The sequence below is a fragment of the Hippocampus comes genome, unplaced genomic scaffold, assembly GCF_001891065.2.
Source record: "Hippocampus comes isolate QL1 unplaced genomic scaffold, H_comes_QL1_v1.1 scaffold106, whole genome shotgun sequence".
Classification (NCBI taxonomy): domain Eukaryota; kingdom Metazoa; phylum Chordata; class Actinopteri; order Syngnathiformes; family Syngnathidae; genus Hippocampus; species Hippocampus comes.
The window spans coordinates 739953-757599 of NW_017842055.1; the positions used below are offsets into that span (position 1 = coordinate 739953).

General features: G+C 47.5%; 5 protein-coding genes across 8 annotated transcripts in view; 1 reads left to right on the forward strand and 4 right to left on the reverse strand.

Annotated features, from left to right (window-relative positions):
- pigu (phosphatidylinositol glycan anchor biosynthesis, class U) overlaps nucleotides 1-4789 on the reverse strand; it is a 6610-nt gene extending 1821 nt beyond the window's left edge. Inside the window, exons 1-10 of the mRNA XM_019860579.1 lie at nucleotides 4625-4789; nucleotides 3439-3503; nucleotides 3277-3336; nucleotides 3056-3118; nucleotides 2860-2969; nucleotides 2257-2357; nucleotides 2072-2169; nucleotides 1001-1155; nucleotides 203-346; nucleotides 2-126 (exon numbers count right to left, since the gene is read on the reverse strand). Coding sequence (XP_019716138.1) covers nucleotides 2-126; nucleotides 203-346; nucleotides 1001-1155; nucleotides 2072-2169; nucleotides 2257-2357; nucleotides 2860-2969; nucleotides 3056-3118; nucleotides 3277-3336; nucleotides 3439-3503; nucleotides 4625-4754 — 1051 coding nt within the window. The 5' untranslated portion in view covers nucleotides 4755-4789. The remainder of the gene's footprint in view (nucleotide 1; nucleotides 127-202; nucleotides 347-1000; nucleotides 1156-2071; nucleotides 2170-2256; nucleotides 2358-2859; nucleotides 2970-3055; nucleotides 3119-3276; nucleotides 3337-3438; nucleotides 3504-4624) is intronic.
- A 524-nt stretch (nucleotides 4790-5313) lies between these two features.
- On the forward strand, nucleotides 5314-10806 carry psmf1 (proteasome inhibitor subunit 1). 2 transcript variants are annotated; one of them, XM_019860526.1, is made up of 7 exons: nucleotides 5314-5551; nucleotides 6342-6494; nucleotides 7789-7871; nucleotides 7984-8169; nucleotides 9159-9215; nucleotides 9973-10137; nucleotides 10235-10806. In XM_019860526.1, exons 1-7 carry the CDS (start codon nucleotides 5423-5425, stop codon nucleotides 10284-10286), a joined length of 825 nt encoding a protein of 274 aa, XP_019716085.1. In that variant the 5' UTR covers nucleotides 5314-5422; the 3' UTR covers nucleotides 10287-10806. The 2 variants fall into 2 exon arrangements, with proteins under 2 accessions (XP_019716085.1, XP_019716086.1); XM_019860527.1 differs by having other exon boundaries at nucleotides 5315-5551; nucleotides 9976-10137.
- Nucleotides 10807-11511: 705 nt separating this feature from the next.
- On the reverse strand, nucleotides 11512-13600 carry tmem74b (transmembrane protein 74B). Of its 3 annotated transcripts, none has more exons than XM_019860528.1 (3): nucleotides 13430-13600; nucleotides 12588-12800; nucleotides 11512-12134 (listed from the first exon to the last, which is right to left on the reverse strand). In XM_019860528.1, the coding sequence occupies exons 2-3, from the start codon at nucleotides 12750-12752 to the stop codon at nucleotides 11619-11621; spliced, it is 681 nt and encodes a 226-aa protein (XP_019716087.1). In that variant the 5' UTR covers nucleotides 12753-12800; nucleotides 13430-13600; the 3' UTR covers nucleotides 11512-11618. The 3 variants fall into 3 exon arrangements, with proteins under 3 accessions (XP_019716087.1, XP_019716088.1, XP_019716089.1); XM_019860529.1 differs by lacking the exon at nucleotides 13430-13600 and adding an exon at nucleotides 13222-13423; XM_019860530.1 differs by lacking the exon at nucleotides 13430-13600 and adding an exon at nucleotides 13197-13423.
- A 602-nt stretch (nucleotides 13601-14202) lies between these two features.
- Nucleotides 14203-17641, reverse strand: LOC109510315 (retinoblastoma-like protein 1). Its single transcript, XM_019860531.1, has 8 exons — nucleotides 17548-17641; nucleotides 17105-17304; nucleotides 16845-17021; nucleotides 16336-16407; nucleotides 16134-16227; nucleotides 15943-16061; nucleotides 15629-15793; nucleotides 14203-15271 (listed from the first exon to the last, which is right to left on the reverse strand). Exons 3-8 carry the CDS (start codon nucleotides 16899-16901, stop codon nucleotides 15074-15076), a joined length of 705 nt encoding a protein of 234 aa, XP_019716090.1. The 5' UTR covers nucleotides 16902-17021; nucleotides 17105-17304; nucleotides 17548-17641; the 3' UTR covers nucleotides 14203-15073.
- The window catches only part of LOC109510273 (retinoblastoma-like 1 (p107)), a 27331-nt gene continuing 26725 nt past the window's right edge, over nucleotides 17042-17647 (reverse strand). Inside the window, exon 15 of the mRNA XM_019860455.1 lies at nucleotides 17042-17304. Within this exon, the coding sequence (XP_019716014.1) occupies nucleotides 17042-17304 (263 nt within the window). The remainder of the gene's footprint in view (nucleotides 17305-17647) is intronic.

The window sequence follows — 17647 nt, forward strand, 5'->3', positions numbered from 1 at the left end:
CATCTGGCCAGGTGACTCCAGACGGGAAGAAAGGCCATGTAGAGAGCGATGTCGCCCACTGTCGGGTACGACTTGAAGATGGAGATGATGGCCAGCTGCATGAAAATCAGGAACACCGGATGCTCCCTGCAACGCGCGCGTGTCATTGGGCCGCTCGTTTTCGCTTGGGGGTTCTATTCTCGGCGTCGGTAGGAGCACTCACTTGAGTTTGATGGCCAGAGGGACGGTGTAGACGAAGACGTTGATCTGAAAGACGCAGAGGAAGAAGAGGCGGAAGTGTTCGAACATCTCGGCGAAAAAGTACCAGAAGAGGCCGACGTTGGGCGTCAGGTCGGGGACGGAGAGGCTGAAGACAAAAGCGGCGGAGGGAGGGTCATCGCACTCCGTCCGCCGTTTGGAACATTGCAATCGACATTTCACACGACAGGATTTTCCGACAGGCGACGTGTCCTAAAGTTCAAACACATTTCAAACTCTCGAACCGTTCGCACACCTGACTCGACCCCTTTTCAGCTAGCAATCTGTTTAGTTTTGACCATGGCTTTTTTTAAATAACATGACACTGCAACAGTGGTGAGAGAAGACAACATAATGGGACACATTCAATTCTGTGGGATCCAAATTCTTCAACCCACACGCTTTTTGCTTCAATTCAATGGGCATTGTGCTGCAGCATAGAACAAACATGAGACTGTGACCCTGCAGCAATATGAGTCATTCTTTGTTGGGAATAAAGAATATTGGCCGATGAGAATTGTTCCATTATCTGTCCACATGTGTTGCATGGATGCTATTGCTTCGCCTGTCTACGGCGTTTCCCATTACGTGTCAGCATTAATTAAGCTAGCGGCGGCTATGTCGTGGTTTTCAATACACAATTTGTGGGATCCAAATTTGAGACTTGAATGCAAGTGATACTCTTCCATCAAAGTGGGTTCTTTGTTCAGGTTTTTATACTTGTACTCGAGTATGGTTTTGAGGCACTTCAGCACATACTCACATGAAGCCGTAGACGGAAGGCAGGAAGTCCCACGAGCCCAGCAGGAAGAAGGAGAGGGCCACCATCACCAGGAGACTGCCCAGATACATGAAGGCGTATTGGGCCACGAACCACCAGAAACTCAGCCGATACGCGTTGACGGGGATAAACTGACGCTGCACGGACACACACACACACACACGCGGCATGATTTTTCCAGTCGACCCAGGAATTTTTGTGAGGGGGTCGGTCAGCATCTTGTGGCTTCTTGGTGCCCGAAGTGAAGTAGCTCCTGCATCAAAGTCAGTTGAGGAACTTCATTGAGACAAAGGCAGAGCATCGAGGTCATCTTGGCGCTGGGGAACTTTGTTGAAGTGAGATAAGAAGCTTCATTTCGACAGAGGCGGTGCTATGAAGCCATCTTGTGACATCTTGGGGCCAAGGAACTCGACAAAGTGAGTTTCGATAAATGGAGTCCGCTGCTCGCTTGTGGTATTGAGAAACAACAATTAAGTGAGTTGGAGAACTTCACTTGGGGGTGGGTGGGGAGGGGGGTAGTGCTTTATTATTATCTTGTGACGATGAGGAACTACAATGAAGCGTCTTGAGGATCTTAAATTGTTGGAGTGAGTTAAGAATCTTCAATTCAACAAAGGTAGTGTTTAGAAGACATCTTGTCACGTTTTGGTCTTAAGGAACAATGCTGAAATGAATTGAGGAGCTTGGTTAAGACAAAAGTAGTGATTTGCTACCGCCTTGGCCATTTGGATGCCAAGGAACAACAGTCAAATGAGTTGAGGAACCTCACTGATATCAATAGTAGTGATTTGGCACCATCTTGTGGCATCTTGGTCCTATGCAACTACATTGAAGTGACTTGAGAAGCTTCTTTCAGACAAAGGCACTCATCTTGTGCCATCCTTGGACGATGTCGAAGGGACTTCAGTCGGACAAATGTAGTGCTTTGGCTGCATGTTGCTACCAAGACACTACCGAGTTGAGCTTCATTTAGACAAAAGTCGTGATTTGCCACATTCTCGTGGCATCTATGAGCGAATTTCAATCTTTTTCGGCTGGCGTGAACAAGCTCACCTGCATAAGGTAGAGCAGAGCGCCGACGCACAGCGTCAGCGGGTAGAGGCTCTGGTATGTGGCCAAGGCCAAGAAAATGGCGCTCAGCAACATGTTCCCTGTGCACAAAACAAACGCGTGAGACCGTGCGCCTTCCCGGCGTGAGGTCGCGCGCGAGCGACGCCTTGCCAAGACAGCCGGCTCACCTTTCACCGTGGCCAGGATGAAGAGCGACACCACAGCGTTGTTCAGGCAGCACGTGGACTTGGCGACGCAGGACAGCACGCTGAACGGGTTCAGGAGGTAACTGCGGGACCCGACCACACGGGACATCAAAAGGCAGCTTTTTTTCTTCGCCGTTTTTGCCGCGTCGCGTCGGCAACGAGGGAAAGCGTGATGACGTCACTTCCTCGTGTGAGGAAGGCGAGAGGTTTCAAGTGGTGCATTCAAGTGCGCTCAGTTTGTTCGAGAACCGAAATTTGGTCGTCATCCGAGGCGTAAAAAACTCGAAAACTGATTTGGTCGAGAACCGAGACGTTTGAGAACCGAGGTTTGACTGTACCTCGACAGATTAATTACAAAAAAAGATATGAAAAAAAGAAAACATTTTTCTCAACATTCTCCGCCCCACACGCAACAATGACGAAATTGGCAACGGCTTCGCCAGACGTCACAACAGACTTGCATTTGAAATAAAATGATGTATGACGAGAGCATTCAGCTGAAGCGGAAACTGATGTTTGTTCTGTAAAAATCGCTCATTTTGCGAATGCGGGAAGGATTTGCTTTTTCTTCGGCTCGGTACTCACAAGAGAGCCGCTTTGAGGGGAATGTAGTACATCTCTTTGGGGGTTCGGACCAGCTCGTGACAGTCTGCGGGGTAGCGGTCGGCTTCCAGAGCGAATTTCTGCTTCCTGAACTGGAAACAACCGTTGACAGGAGTTGCCGGTTATCAGTGGACATTGACGATGATTGACGGTCATCACGTTCGTTTGGCTTCCTCACCACTTGCTTGTTGTAGTCCTTCACCACGTAGTAGAAGGCCACCGCCACGATGATGTCGGCCAGCTGGAGAGACAATTGCACCATCTTTTAGCTTTAAGCTAGTCCACTTTCAAGGTGTTGATCGTCATCTTTTTTGGGTTTTTTTTTATCCCGTAATTTTCAAGAGTATAAGATGGATCGTGCCACGTGTAACCGTGTAATGAGAAGCACACATTACTTACGATGAATGTAATCTCTGCATAGTCCACCAGGAAGTGGAAGAGGTAGATGATGAGAGGGGTCTAAGACAGACAGAAAAAGAGACGTATCCATCAATGTTTTCGTGAAAAAAAAAGGGAAGAAGAAGCTATTATGGGTGTGTGTGAACGTGTTCAATCCCTCACCTCATGAAACACATCTCCCGCATAGGGCGACACTCCCAAGTCCAGTAGAGCCAAACCTTCCACAACTTGAAAACCAACAGAAAGAGGATTATTTGTTGTTTTTGTGTGATAGTGATGGAAATAAAAAGTGAATTTTACTCAGATTTTTCACAACCGGTTCGGTCTGTAAGATTAAAAAAAAAAAAAAAGTTTGCTTAATTTAACTGCATAAAGTTTTTAATTAACAGGAAGTACGGTGAACACAAAGGAATAGTATAGAGTTCACAGGGTTCGAAACTCACGGGCTACTTTTGTTTCCTTTTTAATTTTTGCTTTGAAGTAGTTTCTCATTAAAAATTATTATGCAACAACTACAAACACATTTAGGGCTGCAACTAATGATTGTATGAATAATGAATCTGTTGTTTTTTTTTCCTATCAATGAATGAATGCGATTTTCATTTTCACCCCTTTTTTAAAAAAAAATAGTCCATTACTGTATTTCAAATTAACAGTGGTGAAAATGCACAAATGATGATTCGGTTAGTGTTTAGGTGGATAATATATAAGAAAATAGACAAAAATGTTCATGTTTCTCCATAATAAAAGCAGATGTGTTCAAAATGTGTTATTTGAATTAAACAGAAAGCTAAACAGTGAAGACTACAAGAATCTGAGATTTATTGTCGAGCGTCTGAAAATCTGACAATTTAGACGACTGTGTGATAAACTCTCACCGACAGTTTTCTAAACGATGAATTGATAATCAACTCAGCACAACCGTATTTATAGAGCAGTTTAAAACGACCACCGCTGTTTGCAAAGTTTTGTACATGGAGCAAAAATAGTTCATAGAACAACAAATAAAACAATAAATTAATAACGAAGACAAAGCCTGTCAATTATGCAAAGGAGGAAGTGGTACATCCGGACACTTATGACGTCAGCGAAACCAATCAAAGTTGTCCAAGTCTTCCGGTTGAATTCGATGAGCCAGAGTAATATTCAAGGCGTTAAAGTATGAATGTTCTTTTTCACCTTAGCTCGCTTTTGGGACACTGTGTGCATGCAAATAAGAAGCTCACTCGGCAGTGGCTTTGAGGGAAAACGGCCTTTCAAAGTAGAACACAGGAGCGACACTTCACCCGTACAACCAAGCCCCTAATCGCATCTCCCCACGACCCCTCCAAGAGGCCGCCACGCTCACCTCTCTTCCATGCGGTTAACGGGGACACCACCTCTACCCTTTCGGCGATCCAATATGCAAAAGTGGACCTAAAAAGAGCTGCGCGGATAGTGACAGCCACGATCAGCAAGAGCGTCAATGGAGCCGCCATTTTGGCATTTGCACCTATGCGCGAGGCACGCTGGGAAATGAAGTCCGTTGATGGGAATCGACTCACACCGACGTAGACGAACAGATTCACGACAAAGGCACCGTTTGAGATGACTGCCTATTCGCCGTAAACGATTGAGTGCATTTTGTAAATAAATTAATCAAGAAAAAAACATATATAAACTCTTAAAAAATTAAGAACACATAAACCACGAATTTCACTGTTCTAGAGTGCGGATGTATCATTTAGGTGCCGTGATCAAACTACAACAGACGAAGGAAGTCGGAATTCTTTGTAAGAGTTCAATATGAATTGCAGTACGTACCGTAAAGTACAGTACAGGTATATCACAAATGGTTACAGTTTGTATAATAACGTGGGAGAACGAAGATGAACGATTTTAAAATGGCCGCTGGCAACTCTGAGTTGTTTTCCCCACAGAAGTGGCAATACGCGTTATATTAAAATGTTATATTTGACCCGTTGGCGTTCATTTAAAAAGTGATTATTGAGTGAATAGCCAATCGTTTCTCTTTAGCTTTACTTTGAAAAGCCCGAGCGGGAAGTGTACCCGCCTCCCGATTGTGAGTTTGTAAACTTGCCACCTTTAATTTGGTTTCGCTGTCGATTCGCTTTTGAGCGCGTTCACATTTGTTTGATTTTGTCCCATGGCGGGTTTGGAGCTATTGTATTCGTGTTGTGGCGACTCCATCTCATGTCCGCAGGACGCCGTTGTGTGTTTCGTCCACTGGGAGGTCGTCAAAAGCGGATACAAGTGCCTCGGCTCCGGGGATGAGGTAAACACACTCGCGTCGCTTCATCGCGTGTGTCATTTGAAGAGAAGTGGATGTTTTCCTCGGTGCAACTGTCCGGTCCGGCGCATTTGCTTCACTTACTGCTGGGTGCTTTTAGGCGGCGATGCTAAAGGATACATGCTAATGCTAAGCGCTAGGAAGTCATGTGACACCGTCGCATTTTTAAAGGAGACATATTAGGCTTTTTTTTTGAAAGGGTGTCATAATTATCAGGTTGCCCCAGAAGCGTATTGCTGTCACACCAGAGGAAAAAGTTGAGCATCCCGTTTCAACGTGATAAATGTCACGTTTCAAAGTGATATTTCATCACGTTAAAACGTGTTCAATTGTGCGGTAAAACTAAAGAGCGATTTTGGGAACCCTTAGGAAGTCATTTCTTCAGGTTCAGTTCATTGGGTGTATGTGTCGCCTTGTCCTATTTTCAATGTTGTGAAGCACTTAGAGGCAAAAAGTCTCCATCTGTGACCTGGACTGGAAGGAATTCCTTCATTTTAGTTTGCCGAAAGTCGACGTGAGAATGATCACGTTTCAAGGAATCACGTTGAAATATGAAAGTGAAAATGTTCTTGTCAAAACATGAAAATCATCACGTAACAACGTGATACGGAACTTTTTGTTTCTGGCATGGCGGCAGAACATGTCCGTATGTTGGAACAGAAATTCAGAGAGACCGGACGGGTCACAGAAAGAAGAGCGACATGCGATGTAGGGGCTTTCTTCTGTTATCTTTCCATCATCTTGTCTATTTCTTTTTTCTTTTGGTGGTCGTCAGGCTCGGAGCAGCGACAAGAAGTCCGAATTGTTGCCGTCGGACTGGAGCGGCAACAAAGTGGAATATGCCCTGAGGTACGCCTCGGAGCAGGGGGACGCTCAGCTGTTACTCAAAGCGCTCTTGGTTGATTCGGCGCTCGTCTTCAACCTCATGGTAGGACGTCAGCGTTGTCATGATGGATTAGGGTTGCAAAATTTGAGGAATTTTCCAAGTTAGGGACTTTCCATGGGATGTAACGTGGGATGATATAATTGTCCCAATTTCAGCCTCTCAACCATCATTTCTCAGATTCCAATTTGTAGCGACGCCAGTCGAGTGAAGCGCGACTCAGCAGTCGATAGTCCGCTGCTCTCCGCTGCGCGCGTGTCATCGCGGACGTGTGCGCACGCGCGTCTTTTGGCTTCACCCAATCAGTGCTGACGCAACGGACGTTACGCATCAAAGAGCTTTGTTCGACGACAAAAGCTAAACTAGCCTAGCCACGACAACAGCACCACGCTCGAGGTGGGACGGACACGCTCTTTTTCGTAATCTGGATGTTTTTCCTTTTTCCTCTTTCTGTCCAAATATATAGTTTTCGACTACAATAGTAGTCTCGTCCACGACGTCTGTTTTTGTTCCACTGGGGTTTAGCCAATGTGTTTATAAAGAGACTGAAATCTCTTTAAATTGACCTTTGCGAAAGCAGACTGTTAGTTTATCTTGGTGTTGAATTCAAAGATGACATGAGCAAATATTCGCTTTTACTTTGGAAACATTACTTCTGTCCCAGTGTGGGACAAATAAAGGATATCTTATCTTATCTTATCTTCTGGAAAGTGTTACGGACCTAGCCAACAGCTGAATCATAATCCATTTATCTTTGTGTCAGTTTAAAATACAGTCATACCTTGGTTTTCGACCATAATCCGTTCCAGAAGGCTGTTCGAAAACCGATTTGTTCGAAAACCGAAACCCCGCTTTAAAAAAAAAAAAAAAAAAATCTTAATTGAACACGTCTGTTCACAATGGAACGCTCCACGAGGAAGCATCACTTCCTCGCGTAAGGAAGGCGAGAGGAGTCAAGTGACGCATTCAAGTGTGCCCAGTCTGTTTGAGAACCGAATTCGGTCGTCATCCGAGGCATAAAAAACTCGAACTTTTTGGTCGAAAACCGATTTGGCCGAGAACAGAGACGTTGGAAAACCGAGGTTTGACTGTACTGTCCCATTCCTCGATAATCAATTGGGAATGAAACATTTTTTGCAACATGGATAAAATTGGACGCATCTCACTCGCGAGCTATTTTAAGGCCAGACGTCAACAACATTCCTGCCCCTCGCCAACATCATGTGTGAATTTAGATTTTTATTCTCTCTCTATTTTGTTTTTAATCCAATGAGAACTAGGTCACAGATGTAGTTGTTGAAAAAAATGTTTGCTCTAAGTCCCTTTTGTGTTTGTGAAGAACCGCAGCACACAGCAGAGCTCGGACGTGATCGTCAACCTCAACGAGCACGTGGATGCCGCCCACCTGCGCACCTTCGACAGGTGACTGCCACTTTGGGGCCATTTGATGATCCCATGATGTCCTTTTGCCTTGCAAAGTGGCCCGTGGTTTTTGTTTTGGGTTTTTTTTTTTTTTTTGTGTGTGTGTGTTCAGAGTGTTCAAGGACGCGGGCGGTCTGGTGGCGGCCATTCGCTCTCGCCTGCTGCCGTCGCGGGACAAACGGACGCAAGCGGAGCAAAGCGAGCGGACGCGCAGGCTGGACAGCCGCGACGACGACAACCTGGATGACCCCCTGCGGGTCCCCGACAGGCACCCCCGACACGCCACGCAGCCACACTGGTACGAGGGAAATCGGCGCCCTTTCCGGGATGACAATTCAAAGTCGCCACGGTGACGAGCTTTGTCAGCACGCGCGACGTCCGCGACGCGGACAAATGTATTAGGACGACGTCTCGTTGTTGGCGTATCGGCCGTCGCCGTTGGCAAGTTCACTTTTCCGCCAACTTGCCGCCGCAGAACTTTGTTGATGTGAGATGAGGAGTTTCATTCAGACAAAAGCGGTGCTTTGCCATCATCTTGCGACACGCTCGTGCCAAGGGAGTGTGTCGACATGGATCGGGGAGTTCCGCTTTCACAAACGTAGTGCCTCTCCGCCCCGACTGTGGCATCAGGGTGCCAGGGGAACTATGTTGACCGGAGTTGCGGAGTTTCATCTTGGTAAAAGTAGTGCTTTGTTCCCACTCTGTGGCATGTTTTCACCATTCCAAACCGTTTTAAGTGCATTGGGTCAGTTCCTCGCATATGTTTGCAGCCCCCCGTGAGTTTCTCCCTCATCACTTCAACTTGGATTCCCTGCCATCAAGAGGCTAGAAGAGGGTGCCAAAGCGCTACTTTTACAGTAGATGAGGCAGGTCTTTGTTAGGGTCAACAATGAAGGGGTGAGATATTTGGGAAATGTTCCACCCAAAAAATAAAAAATAAATCTCTTCCAACTGTAAGCTAATGCCTCAAAGGCACGGGAGTGACAAATATTGGCACGCGAGCAAACGTTGGACGACAACAGATGATGCGGCAAGTCTTCCAAGACAATGTTTCCTAATTCCCGCAGACGTGCGCGACATCTTGGAGAATAATGTCCCGAGCCCTTTTCCAACATCCACTTTGCCCGTGCCCCGCCACGACTTGCTTAGAATTCGCCAATTTTCTTCCCTCGTCGCCTCCTGCACTGTCACGCGTCCCATTACTGTTTTAGTGGGCGCGGCGACGGGCTTTGGCGCCGTCACGCCAATTTGGTCACTTGACGGCATCCCGTCACGTGTGTTTTTCAGGCTCGATCCCATGGCGCCGCCGTTCTCGGTGGGAGGCGCCGATCTGGATCCGTTGGGGTGAGTCACCTGCTTGCCGTGTCACACCCAGATGACCTCTTCAAATTAGGATTAGTTTTTCAAGTTCAAGCAAATTTCCCCCCCCCCCAAAATTAGCTGACTTTGGTCTCTCGTGGAGTGCGCCAAATACTCAGCAGTCAAAAGTTGTGCTTGCAATCCACATCTTTATTTTTGTAAGCATCATGTGATTAAAAACAAAAGAAGTTCCTGTATTCATGAGATATGTAATCAGTCTATTGATGGATATCAGAATTTGACTCTGCCAAATGAACATGTTGCATGACGACAGTCGGCGCCTTATCTTACAGGCTCACCATAATTTGATTTCACTTTTTTGCCGTCTTAATATTTTGGTCCAATTTGCAGAATTTCCACACTTTTTCATTCTGGTGGAGTTACCGAAATTTTCTTGCCAAATTCTGCATTTTTCTTCACTTCTTCCCCAATACTTTGATCCAAATTGCCACCATTTTTTTTTTCATTTGCATCCTGTAGTGGGTGTCCCAAATGTTTATCCCAAATAACACTTTTTCTTCAACATTGTCCTTCCCACACAATTTCATCACGTTTCCCTTTCGAATGATTCTTCCCCCCCCCCCCAGCAAGTTTATCCAATTCAAGACAATTTCTTGACATTGAGCTTCAGTTTTCCAAAGGAAGGTCCCATTCTTGTCCCAATACTTAAGTTGAACTCGGCCCACCGCCTTCCTGCACGCGTGCCAATATTTGAGTTTGTCCCGTTGTCCGGCCCTCCCAGCAGGTCCGTGTCAGGCGGCGGGATGATGGTCGACCCTCTGCGGATGGGCTACCCCCGCTCGGGTTTCGACCCGTCCAGCGGCATCCCGGACATCCTGCCCCCTGGCGCCGTGCCGCCCGGCGCCCGCTTCGACCCGTTCGGACCCGTCGGACGCCACCGGCCCGGGTGAGACGCGCCGCCGCCGCCGCCGCCTCGCTCGCTCGCTCGCATGTGCTGCTCGGCGAATGTTTTGTCTCATGAAAGGCCGGTCGTGTTCCCTCAGGCCCAACCCGGACCACTTGCACCCCCCGGGTTACGACGACATGTTCATGTAAGCCGCTTTCCCGGCTGCCGCTCGCCGCTTGCTGTCCTCGCGCCAATCAGAGCCCGGAGGGCAATCGGCAAAGTAACCAAACTTCGCAATTCGCCCAAAAGCAAGTCGGAATTGTTAAGAACCGAAACATGTTTTGGTGTGAATTTGGCAGGAAATATTCAAGGAAGAGGGAACTCGTAGGGCCCCATCGATATGGATTCTTTTTCTTTGGGACTTTTTTTGAGGCAGATTCTGTTTTCTGGCAGAATAAAAGTCCAACAGTCTAAAAAAAAAAAAAAAACTGACAAAAATAACTTTGTGGGTCCCTTCACGCTTAAAACGACGACATGAAGTGCAGGCAGAGCATTTGACTGTTTAACAAACGTTGTCCTTGAGTCATTGTTTAGCTTGACCACGTGGGCAAAATCAGCCCAAAACCATTTTGGGGGGGCCCGGGGGTTGGTTATTTCTTTGAATGTCATTATCGTTGTCTTATGTTGTCATGTAAGTAAACAATCGGCAGATTTTTGCACATCTCAAAACAGATCATGATTGGTGATTATTCAATGTGTAATATGCCCAAGTAAATATGTAAATTATCGCTTCAAAAAAATGTGTGAATGTCCTTTTCGATAAGGCAACTTTTGTTTCAAAGTGTGTCACGATCAAGGATGACATCCCGGAAGTCAAACTTCAACGTCAGCATTTTGCCTTGGAGCTCATTTAACGCACATAAAACAATGACAACAAAAATGCCACTTCTCGTGTGTCACCCAAAAACTTTGCCCAAACCAAAACGTTTTTGTGTCAAAAGTTGACATTTCTTCAATTCTTATGTCCATGTTACCACAATTTCTATCTTTTTTATTTTCAATTTTGCCACTTTTTTTTTAGTCCCGTTTCCCAAATTGTCTTCACTTTGGAATTGTAGTCGATTCGCCAAAACCTTTGTCCAAATGACAGCAATTTCTTGACATTTTCTTCACGTTTGTGTCCCAAACATTTGTCCTAATTCACTTTTTCTTCTCTGTAGTTCCCTTTCTGTCGATGTCCCGATATTTTTGCCCCATTCCACCTTTCTTCACTTGAGTTGAAATGATCACAATTTCTTCACGTTTGCCTCCCCGGTTGCACATTTTCTGCACTTTGTTGCATCAAGACTTTCATTCAAATTCTGCACTTGCTTCATTTTTGCGTCCCAAGACCTTTTTTTTTGAACCCAGCGTGCACCTTTTCCGAATGTTTACCTCGCAGCGGGCGGGCGGGCGTCCCAAGACCTTTTAGCCCGCCCGACGTCATGTATTGGCCCCGCGCCGGCGAAGCTCGCGGCCAAGTCGCTTTGCCGGCCGAGGCGTCACTCGGCCGGCGGCGCCGGTCCCGGTTGCTCGGTCTCGGCCGGCGGGTCCTCCCCGGCGGCGAGCTGCTTCATCCTCATGTTGACGGAGCCGTACGTCCGCTTGGGCCGGAGGAAGGGCGCCCGCCGGCGGCGATGCGGGAGGAAGATGGCGTGGCCCCGGCACACGGAGGCCGTGAGGAGCAAGGAGAGGAAGACGCCGCCCAGGGTGAGCAGCCCCAGGCCGGCGATGATGCACTTGTCCAGGTGCGAGCCCAGCCGGGCGTAGTACAGCTCCAGCTGCTCCATCTGCCGGGCCGGCACGGCGTCGCGGTCCACGCGGGCCTCCCTGGGGATGGCGTAGGCCACCAGGACCAGCGAGACGCCGCTCAACAGCAACACCACGGCCAAAGCCAGGCCCGCGTCGGACGAGCGGCGACCGCCGCCGCCGCCGCCCGGTGCGGTCCAGTCAGCATTGGCATCCCGGACCGCGTTGTCGTCGTCGTCCTCATCGTCGCAAGGCGGAACGGCCGAGTCCTGAAGGAGACAAACAAATGTTGATCCGCTTTTATTTGCTTGCGCTATCCCAATACTTTTGTCCACCTTTCCTTCCAACATCACTTCCTGCATGTGATGCAACATACATCCTCATCTTGGCTTCTCCTTTGCATCTTTGTTTTCGATTACGACTCCCCGGGGCCTCCTCCCGGCGGGCTATGCCCGGACCCCCTCACCAGGGCGACGTCTGAGATGCCCGAGCCACCTCAGCCGGCTCCTCTCAGAGAAGTTGCGGATGGACTCTGAGCCCCTCCCGAATGAGCAAGCTTCTCAGCTCTCGGAAGGGAGAGCCGGCGGGGCAAACTCATTTCGGCCGCTCGTATCCGGGATCTTGATTCCTCAGTTACAACTGACTCTTTTATTTCTGAGCCGAGCGTGACTAATCTCTTTCTATCTAGCTGTGTGTATTTTTAAAAAAAATGAAAGAAGAACCTTGCAGCTTCTTGAGGTGGTCGGAGAGCAACCCGTCACCTCCTGGTGCCGTTGTTGCTCATGGTCGGGCTGGTAGGAAGCATTGCGGAATCCTCGGCAAACGTCGCTTGCCTTGTTAGCGTTCGGCAGCTCGCGGAGCTCTACGATTTCCAGTGATGAGTCCATGGAAATGCGGTTGTGTCGTTGCGACTCCTCCAATCAGCATCTTCCTCACTGGACACAATGACATCATTGTTATGATCATTATTAGAGAGATTTAGTCCTCTTTGTTTTACACTCACTAACAAGTTTCTAATTGGTTTCCTAGACAACATGAACACTAGCCCCCAATTTTCTCCCATTTTTTCCCCCCTTCTAGCAGGGGTTTAACTTATTTTTCACTTGAACATTAGAATTTGAGCTCATTCTGACACAAACACAAAAAACAGATTTACACTTCCTTATATATTGATGAAATAATCATTAAATCAAAAAATAATTTCAAATCTGTTAAAAAAAAAATATATATATATATATATAATATATTATATATATATACACACACACACACAATTTTTACGTGGTCTTTCAATAAACGTGAAATTATGACAACATAGTGAGGCCTCCAACCTCAAAAGCAAAGACGACCACCCACCACCTTGTCACCTCTCACGCGCCTGCGTAACGGGCGGAAGGCGCGCGCGACCTTGCGACGATGTTCACTTGACTCCACACACACGCGCGCGCACGCACGCAGGGCTGGGCCGCGCCTGACGAGCATCCAATTCAGACATGATCAATCACACCCCGAATTGGGATCATGATAACCGGATGAAGAAAAAGAAGAAGAGGAGAGCGTTTACCTGGCGGCAGGCAGGCAGCAGAGGAAGATGGATGGACGACAAGAGGACGACCAAAGAGCAGACGGAAGGGGGACGACAGCGCGGCAACGCGCATGAGCACAAGGGGCAGACGCGGCACTCTGTTGTACCGCGGCTGGCCGCTAGAGGGCACGTTCGCGCACCGACTCAAAGGACACTTCGGATCCTTCAAAGCAGTCCCAATTTTTAAATCTGCTTTGAGGTAGAAATGACCTGAACGAGTAACAGAGCAACACAGGAAGGCTCTGCATTTTCGCAGTTTAATATTTTATATTAATTTAATGATGTGATTTCGAGCCTGATTTGAGTTTCTCCACGTGATTTAAAAAAAAACATTTGGCTTATTTTTATATTGACATATTTACATTTTTAATATATACAAAATGTAATGAAACGTAGGAATTTATCATATTAGTCTTTATCGTTTAAAGGCCAAATTGAGCTTCACAATTTTTAATTCTATTTGAATTATGTTTGTAGACTTCATGACAAATCAAATGTTTTAACATACAAAACGATGTATGAGGATAGATCAACATGTTTTCAATATATCGCGGTCATATAAAATGAAGACAAATGTGAGTTTTCTTTCACACTTCTTCTTCACATAAAAAAATTAAATGTGTAAATGGTTTGCTTTTATGTGAATTAAGAGCAACGAGAGGTTGACTAAAGCTTCCAGGGAAAATTACGGTAATATTCGGCTAAATATATTGCCACTATTACTACAGCATTGGTCCAATCACTTCAAATACACACATTACTTTGTGCATTGGATTTCAATTTCACAAATCAAACTACAAAGTCACACAACAGATAAGATCAAGATAAAGTTCAACACACTTGCCAAACACATGTGTAGATGCTACACAAACATAAACGAGCAAGAACACAGAAATAGTCGAGGAGATTCCAACAACAAAAATAAAAACAAAAAAGTTTTACAAACTTCTGAGGACAATAGCGCCAACGTCATAATTTGGGCTCACAGCTAGAACAAATAACACCAAATCCTACATGTACATGCTAATCTCAGCCTCATAGTTTTCCTTGACTCAAGTGGAACAACAAAAACATACACTTTTACATAAGTTTACACAAAACCTATAAAGACCTTTTGCAGTCTCGCAAAGACATTAACACATTCATAATTAACAAACATTAGCGTGCTAGCATTAGCTCCATGTGACCAGTTGTGTCAGGGTTAGCATTAGGTGGGTAATGACAGTTTACATGTATCAGAGTTAGCCTTAGCTTTAGTATGAGAAGTCACATTAGCTTACAAGCGCTATCTCAGTAATAACAAGTCACGTTAGTGTGCTAGTGTTAGCTCCACAGCAACTGGTCATGCGACATAATTAAGTCGGTAATGACCTGTGATGTTATTTTGACAGCTAACATTACTTTTCTAAGAGTCCTGTTAAGGAGTTAACATTAGCCCTGTCATGTCCAATCACGTTAGCAAGCAAGCGTTCTTTTCACAGTGACTGGTCATACCCGTCAGCTCAAGCAATGACCAGTAACGTTATATAACCATAGCTAACAGTCATGTTAAGGTGTTAACGTTAGGTCTTTGATTCACAATCCTATTAGCGTGCTAGCACATTTTTGATGGCAGCCACTTGGTCAGTGGCTCTGCCTCTCCGACACAACGTCCTGCAGCCTCTTTAGCAAAATGTCGGGGCCACTAGCGCTGTTCTCGGGACACGCCCGCTTGCTGGGGGAGTCACATGCTGACGATATCATCAGCTCGCCCTCCATGCCGAGGGCTCTTTTGCGGCCGTTGCAACCTTGACGCAGCATGCGGTTGATGTCAGACAGATCCTGAGGTAGAAAGGAATGAGTTAGCATTAGCACGGCGGGACTAGGCTTGTATGCTATCACAAAAACTAACATGAATGACAAAATGACTCTTCATTTCAAGTTTTTTTTGTACTGCACAGAGAAAAATATATAACTTAGAAATCTCCCTCCAAAAAACAAAACAAACAAAAAAAGATAAAATGATTTCCCACTTAACGATTTACCCCCCCCAAAAATTATTTCCCCAAAAAGTCAATGTCCCCAAGTGAAAGAAGCACATCTCAGGACTATTGTGTTCTTCTGGGACTACTACCTTGTCTCTGGACTATAACCTTCCGTGTGGATTAGTAGCTTGTTTGTGATGTGAGATGAGCGTACCTTGGAGGGGCTGCTGTTGATGCGGAAGGTGAAAGAGTTTGGGGCCAGGCCTCCCGCCGACGCTTTGTGGGGCGACACGTAAACGCTATGACGCTGAGACACTCGGCGAGGAGACGGCGGGTGGCAACGCACTGAAGGGAACGGAGACATGGGCGGGGCGTCCATCTGACGCACGCGCACAGCAATACACAACACGCACATAAACCACAAATGCATAGAGTAACACACAAGGACACACATGCAGACACATGACGACAAGTTAATTTCAAGTCATTCAACTGAATTGTTGCGCACGCGTGGTGGTGTGCGGGTACCCTGTTGTCATGCGTAGCATATCTCATGGCAAAACTTTTCATCTTGATCACATAGACGTTGTTGTAAAACTGAATCAGGTCGCCGCGTTCCTCCTCGCCCGCTTGCGTCGTCTCGGTAGCTGCAAAAAGGAGACGTTAATGTCGAGAGTGCGCGGTCGGGTTAGCGTGCTAGCCTTAGCACGTTAGCTTACATTCTGCTCCAGACGCAGGATCAACCTCCATGTTTTCGTCTGTTAGCGCACCCTGCGGTCTGGGAGTGCGATGCAGGAGGACACTGCGATACACCTACAGACACGCGCACAACACAACAGTGGGCGCACACATACAAGCGTGTCACCATGGCAACAGACGGGTGACTGCCTGCGGGCTGCAGGTAGGTGGGCGCGCCCTCACATGGCTGCTGGCCTGCGGTTGGCTGCGGTAACACTTCATGATGTCCTGGAACGTGTGCGCCTCCTTGGTGATCTGCGGCAGGAAGCACACCGATAACCGCGCGTTAACATTCCATTCGGTCGCTCAATGCTAACATTAGTTCCGCACCAACGAATCACATGAGCGTGCTAGCATTAGCTCTCGAATGACTACTCACATTAGCGAGCAAACATTAGCTCTCGGGTGACCAATCACATTAGCCTAATAGCATTAGCTCCCGAACGACGAATCACACTAGCATGGTAGAATTAGCTAGCTAACGACAAATTACATTAGCGTGCTAGCATTGGCTCTGTGATGCTCAATTATGTTGAGTGTTTTACGAACTCTACTGAACAGTAAGTATACAAAGTTATTGAGGGAGGAAGAGAGCATGTGTGTGCAAGTTTGTGTGAGAGAGCGTGTGAGAGAGCACGCGAGAGCGCGTGTAGCAGACTGAGCGTGTGTGTGAGCACGGGAGGGTGGCCAACTTTGGCGATGATGTAGACAGTGCAGAGCAGCATCTGGTCCAGGTGCCGGTCCCTCATGAGTTGGGTGGCATGAAGCAGAGCGTGTTCAAAGGCTGTCCAGATCTTTGCACGCAGCTCCGACGAGATGTCCAGTCGGGCGCACAGATCGCGAAGGCGCACGCTGGCCAGGTGGTACACCTACCATGCACACGCACAGGTCAGAGGTCAAAAGAGCAGATGCCTCGAGTCTCCAAGCGGCCCGCCGCCGACGTCGTTTTCACCTTGCGGAAGAAAAGTGCCAGGGATCCGGTGCGCTGCGGCCGGCCGCTGGCCGGCTGGGCGTTGGCGGGTGCGGCGACGGGCGCGGGTGCGGGAAGGGGGCGGCCGGGGGATGCTGTGAGCAGGAACTGAGTGGGGCCGCCGGCCGATGGATCGCACGGTTGGACGGGGATCAGCGTGATGGTGTGCTCGCTGCCGCCGCCTGAACGCACGCATTAGGGAGGCCACGCATTAGGGCTGGCACCCGCCAATCGCTTTACCGTCGATTATTCCATCGATTAACTGAATAAGTCGATCAGATTTGAGGTTGTGTTCGAGGGTCGTGGGCGTGCCAGAGCCCATCCCAGCTGTCTTCACCGCATTTGTTTCTGGGTTTTTTGAGGTGCGTGCTCATTCCCCGTTTTTCTTTTTGAATTCAATTTGTCACATTGGGTGCGACTCCCACCTTGCAGCGGGATGCTGAGCACGGTGGTCTGCCCCGCCTGCGGGCCGATCTTCAAGGTGCCGGCAGAGCTGAGCGTCAGGCGCTTGGCGGGTGACGTGAC

What these genes read in the sequence shown, in the direction of transcription:
- psmf1 (XM_019860526.1), top strand. Translation starts at nt 5,423, where the DNA reads ATGGCGGGTTTGGAGCTATTGTATTCGTGTTGTGGCGACTCCATCTCA. An exon ending in CGCTCGTCTTCAACCTCATG is followed by an intron (nt 6,495 to 7,788) that starts GTAGGACGTCAG and finishes GTGTTTGTGAAG; the next exon opens with AACCGCAGCACACAGCAGAG. An exon ending in CACGCCACGCAGCCACACTG is followed by an intron (nt 8,170 to 9,158) that starts GTACGAGGGAAA and finishes TGTGTTTTTCAG; the next exon opens with GCTCGATCCCATGGCGCCGC.
- tmem74b (XM_019860528.1), bottom strand. Translation starts at nt 12,752, where the DNA reads ATGGACTCATCACTGGAAATCGTAGAGCTCCGCGAGCTGCCGAACGCT. An exon ending in CCACCTCAAGAAGCTGCAAG is followed by an intron (nt 12,135 to 12,587) that starts GTTCTTCTTTCA and finishes TGTCTCCTTCAG; the next exon opens with GACTCGGCCGTTCCGCCTTG.
- LOC109510315 (XM_019860531.1), bottom strand. Translation starts at nt 16,901, where the DNA reads ATGAGGGACCGGCACCTGGACCAGATGCTGCTCTGCACTGTCTACATC. An exon ending in CTGTCTACATCATCGCCAAA is followed by an intron (nt 16,408 to 16,844) that starts GTTGGCCACCCT and finishes TTCCTGCCGCAG; the next exon opens with ATCACCAAGGAGGCGCACAC. An exon ending in ATGCTACGCATGACAACAGG is followed by an intron (nt 15,794 to 15,942) that starts GTACCCGCACAC and finishes CGCGTGCGTCAG; the next exon opens with ATGGACGCCCCGCCCATGTC.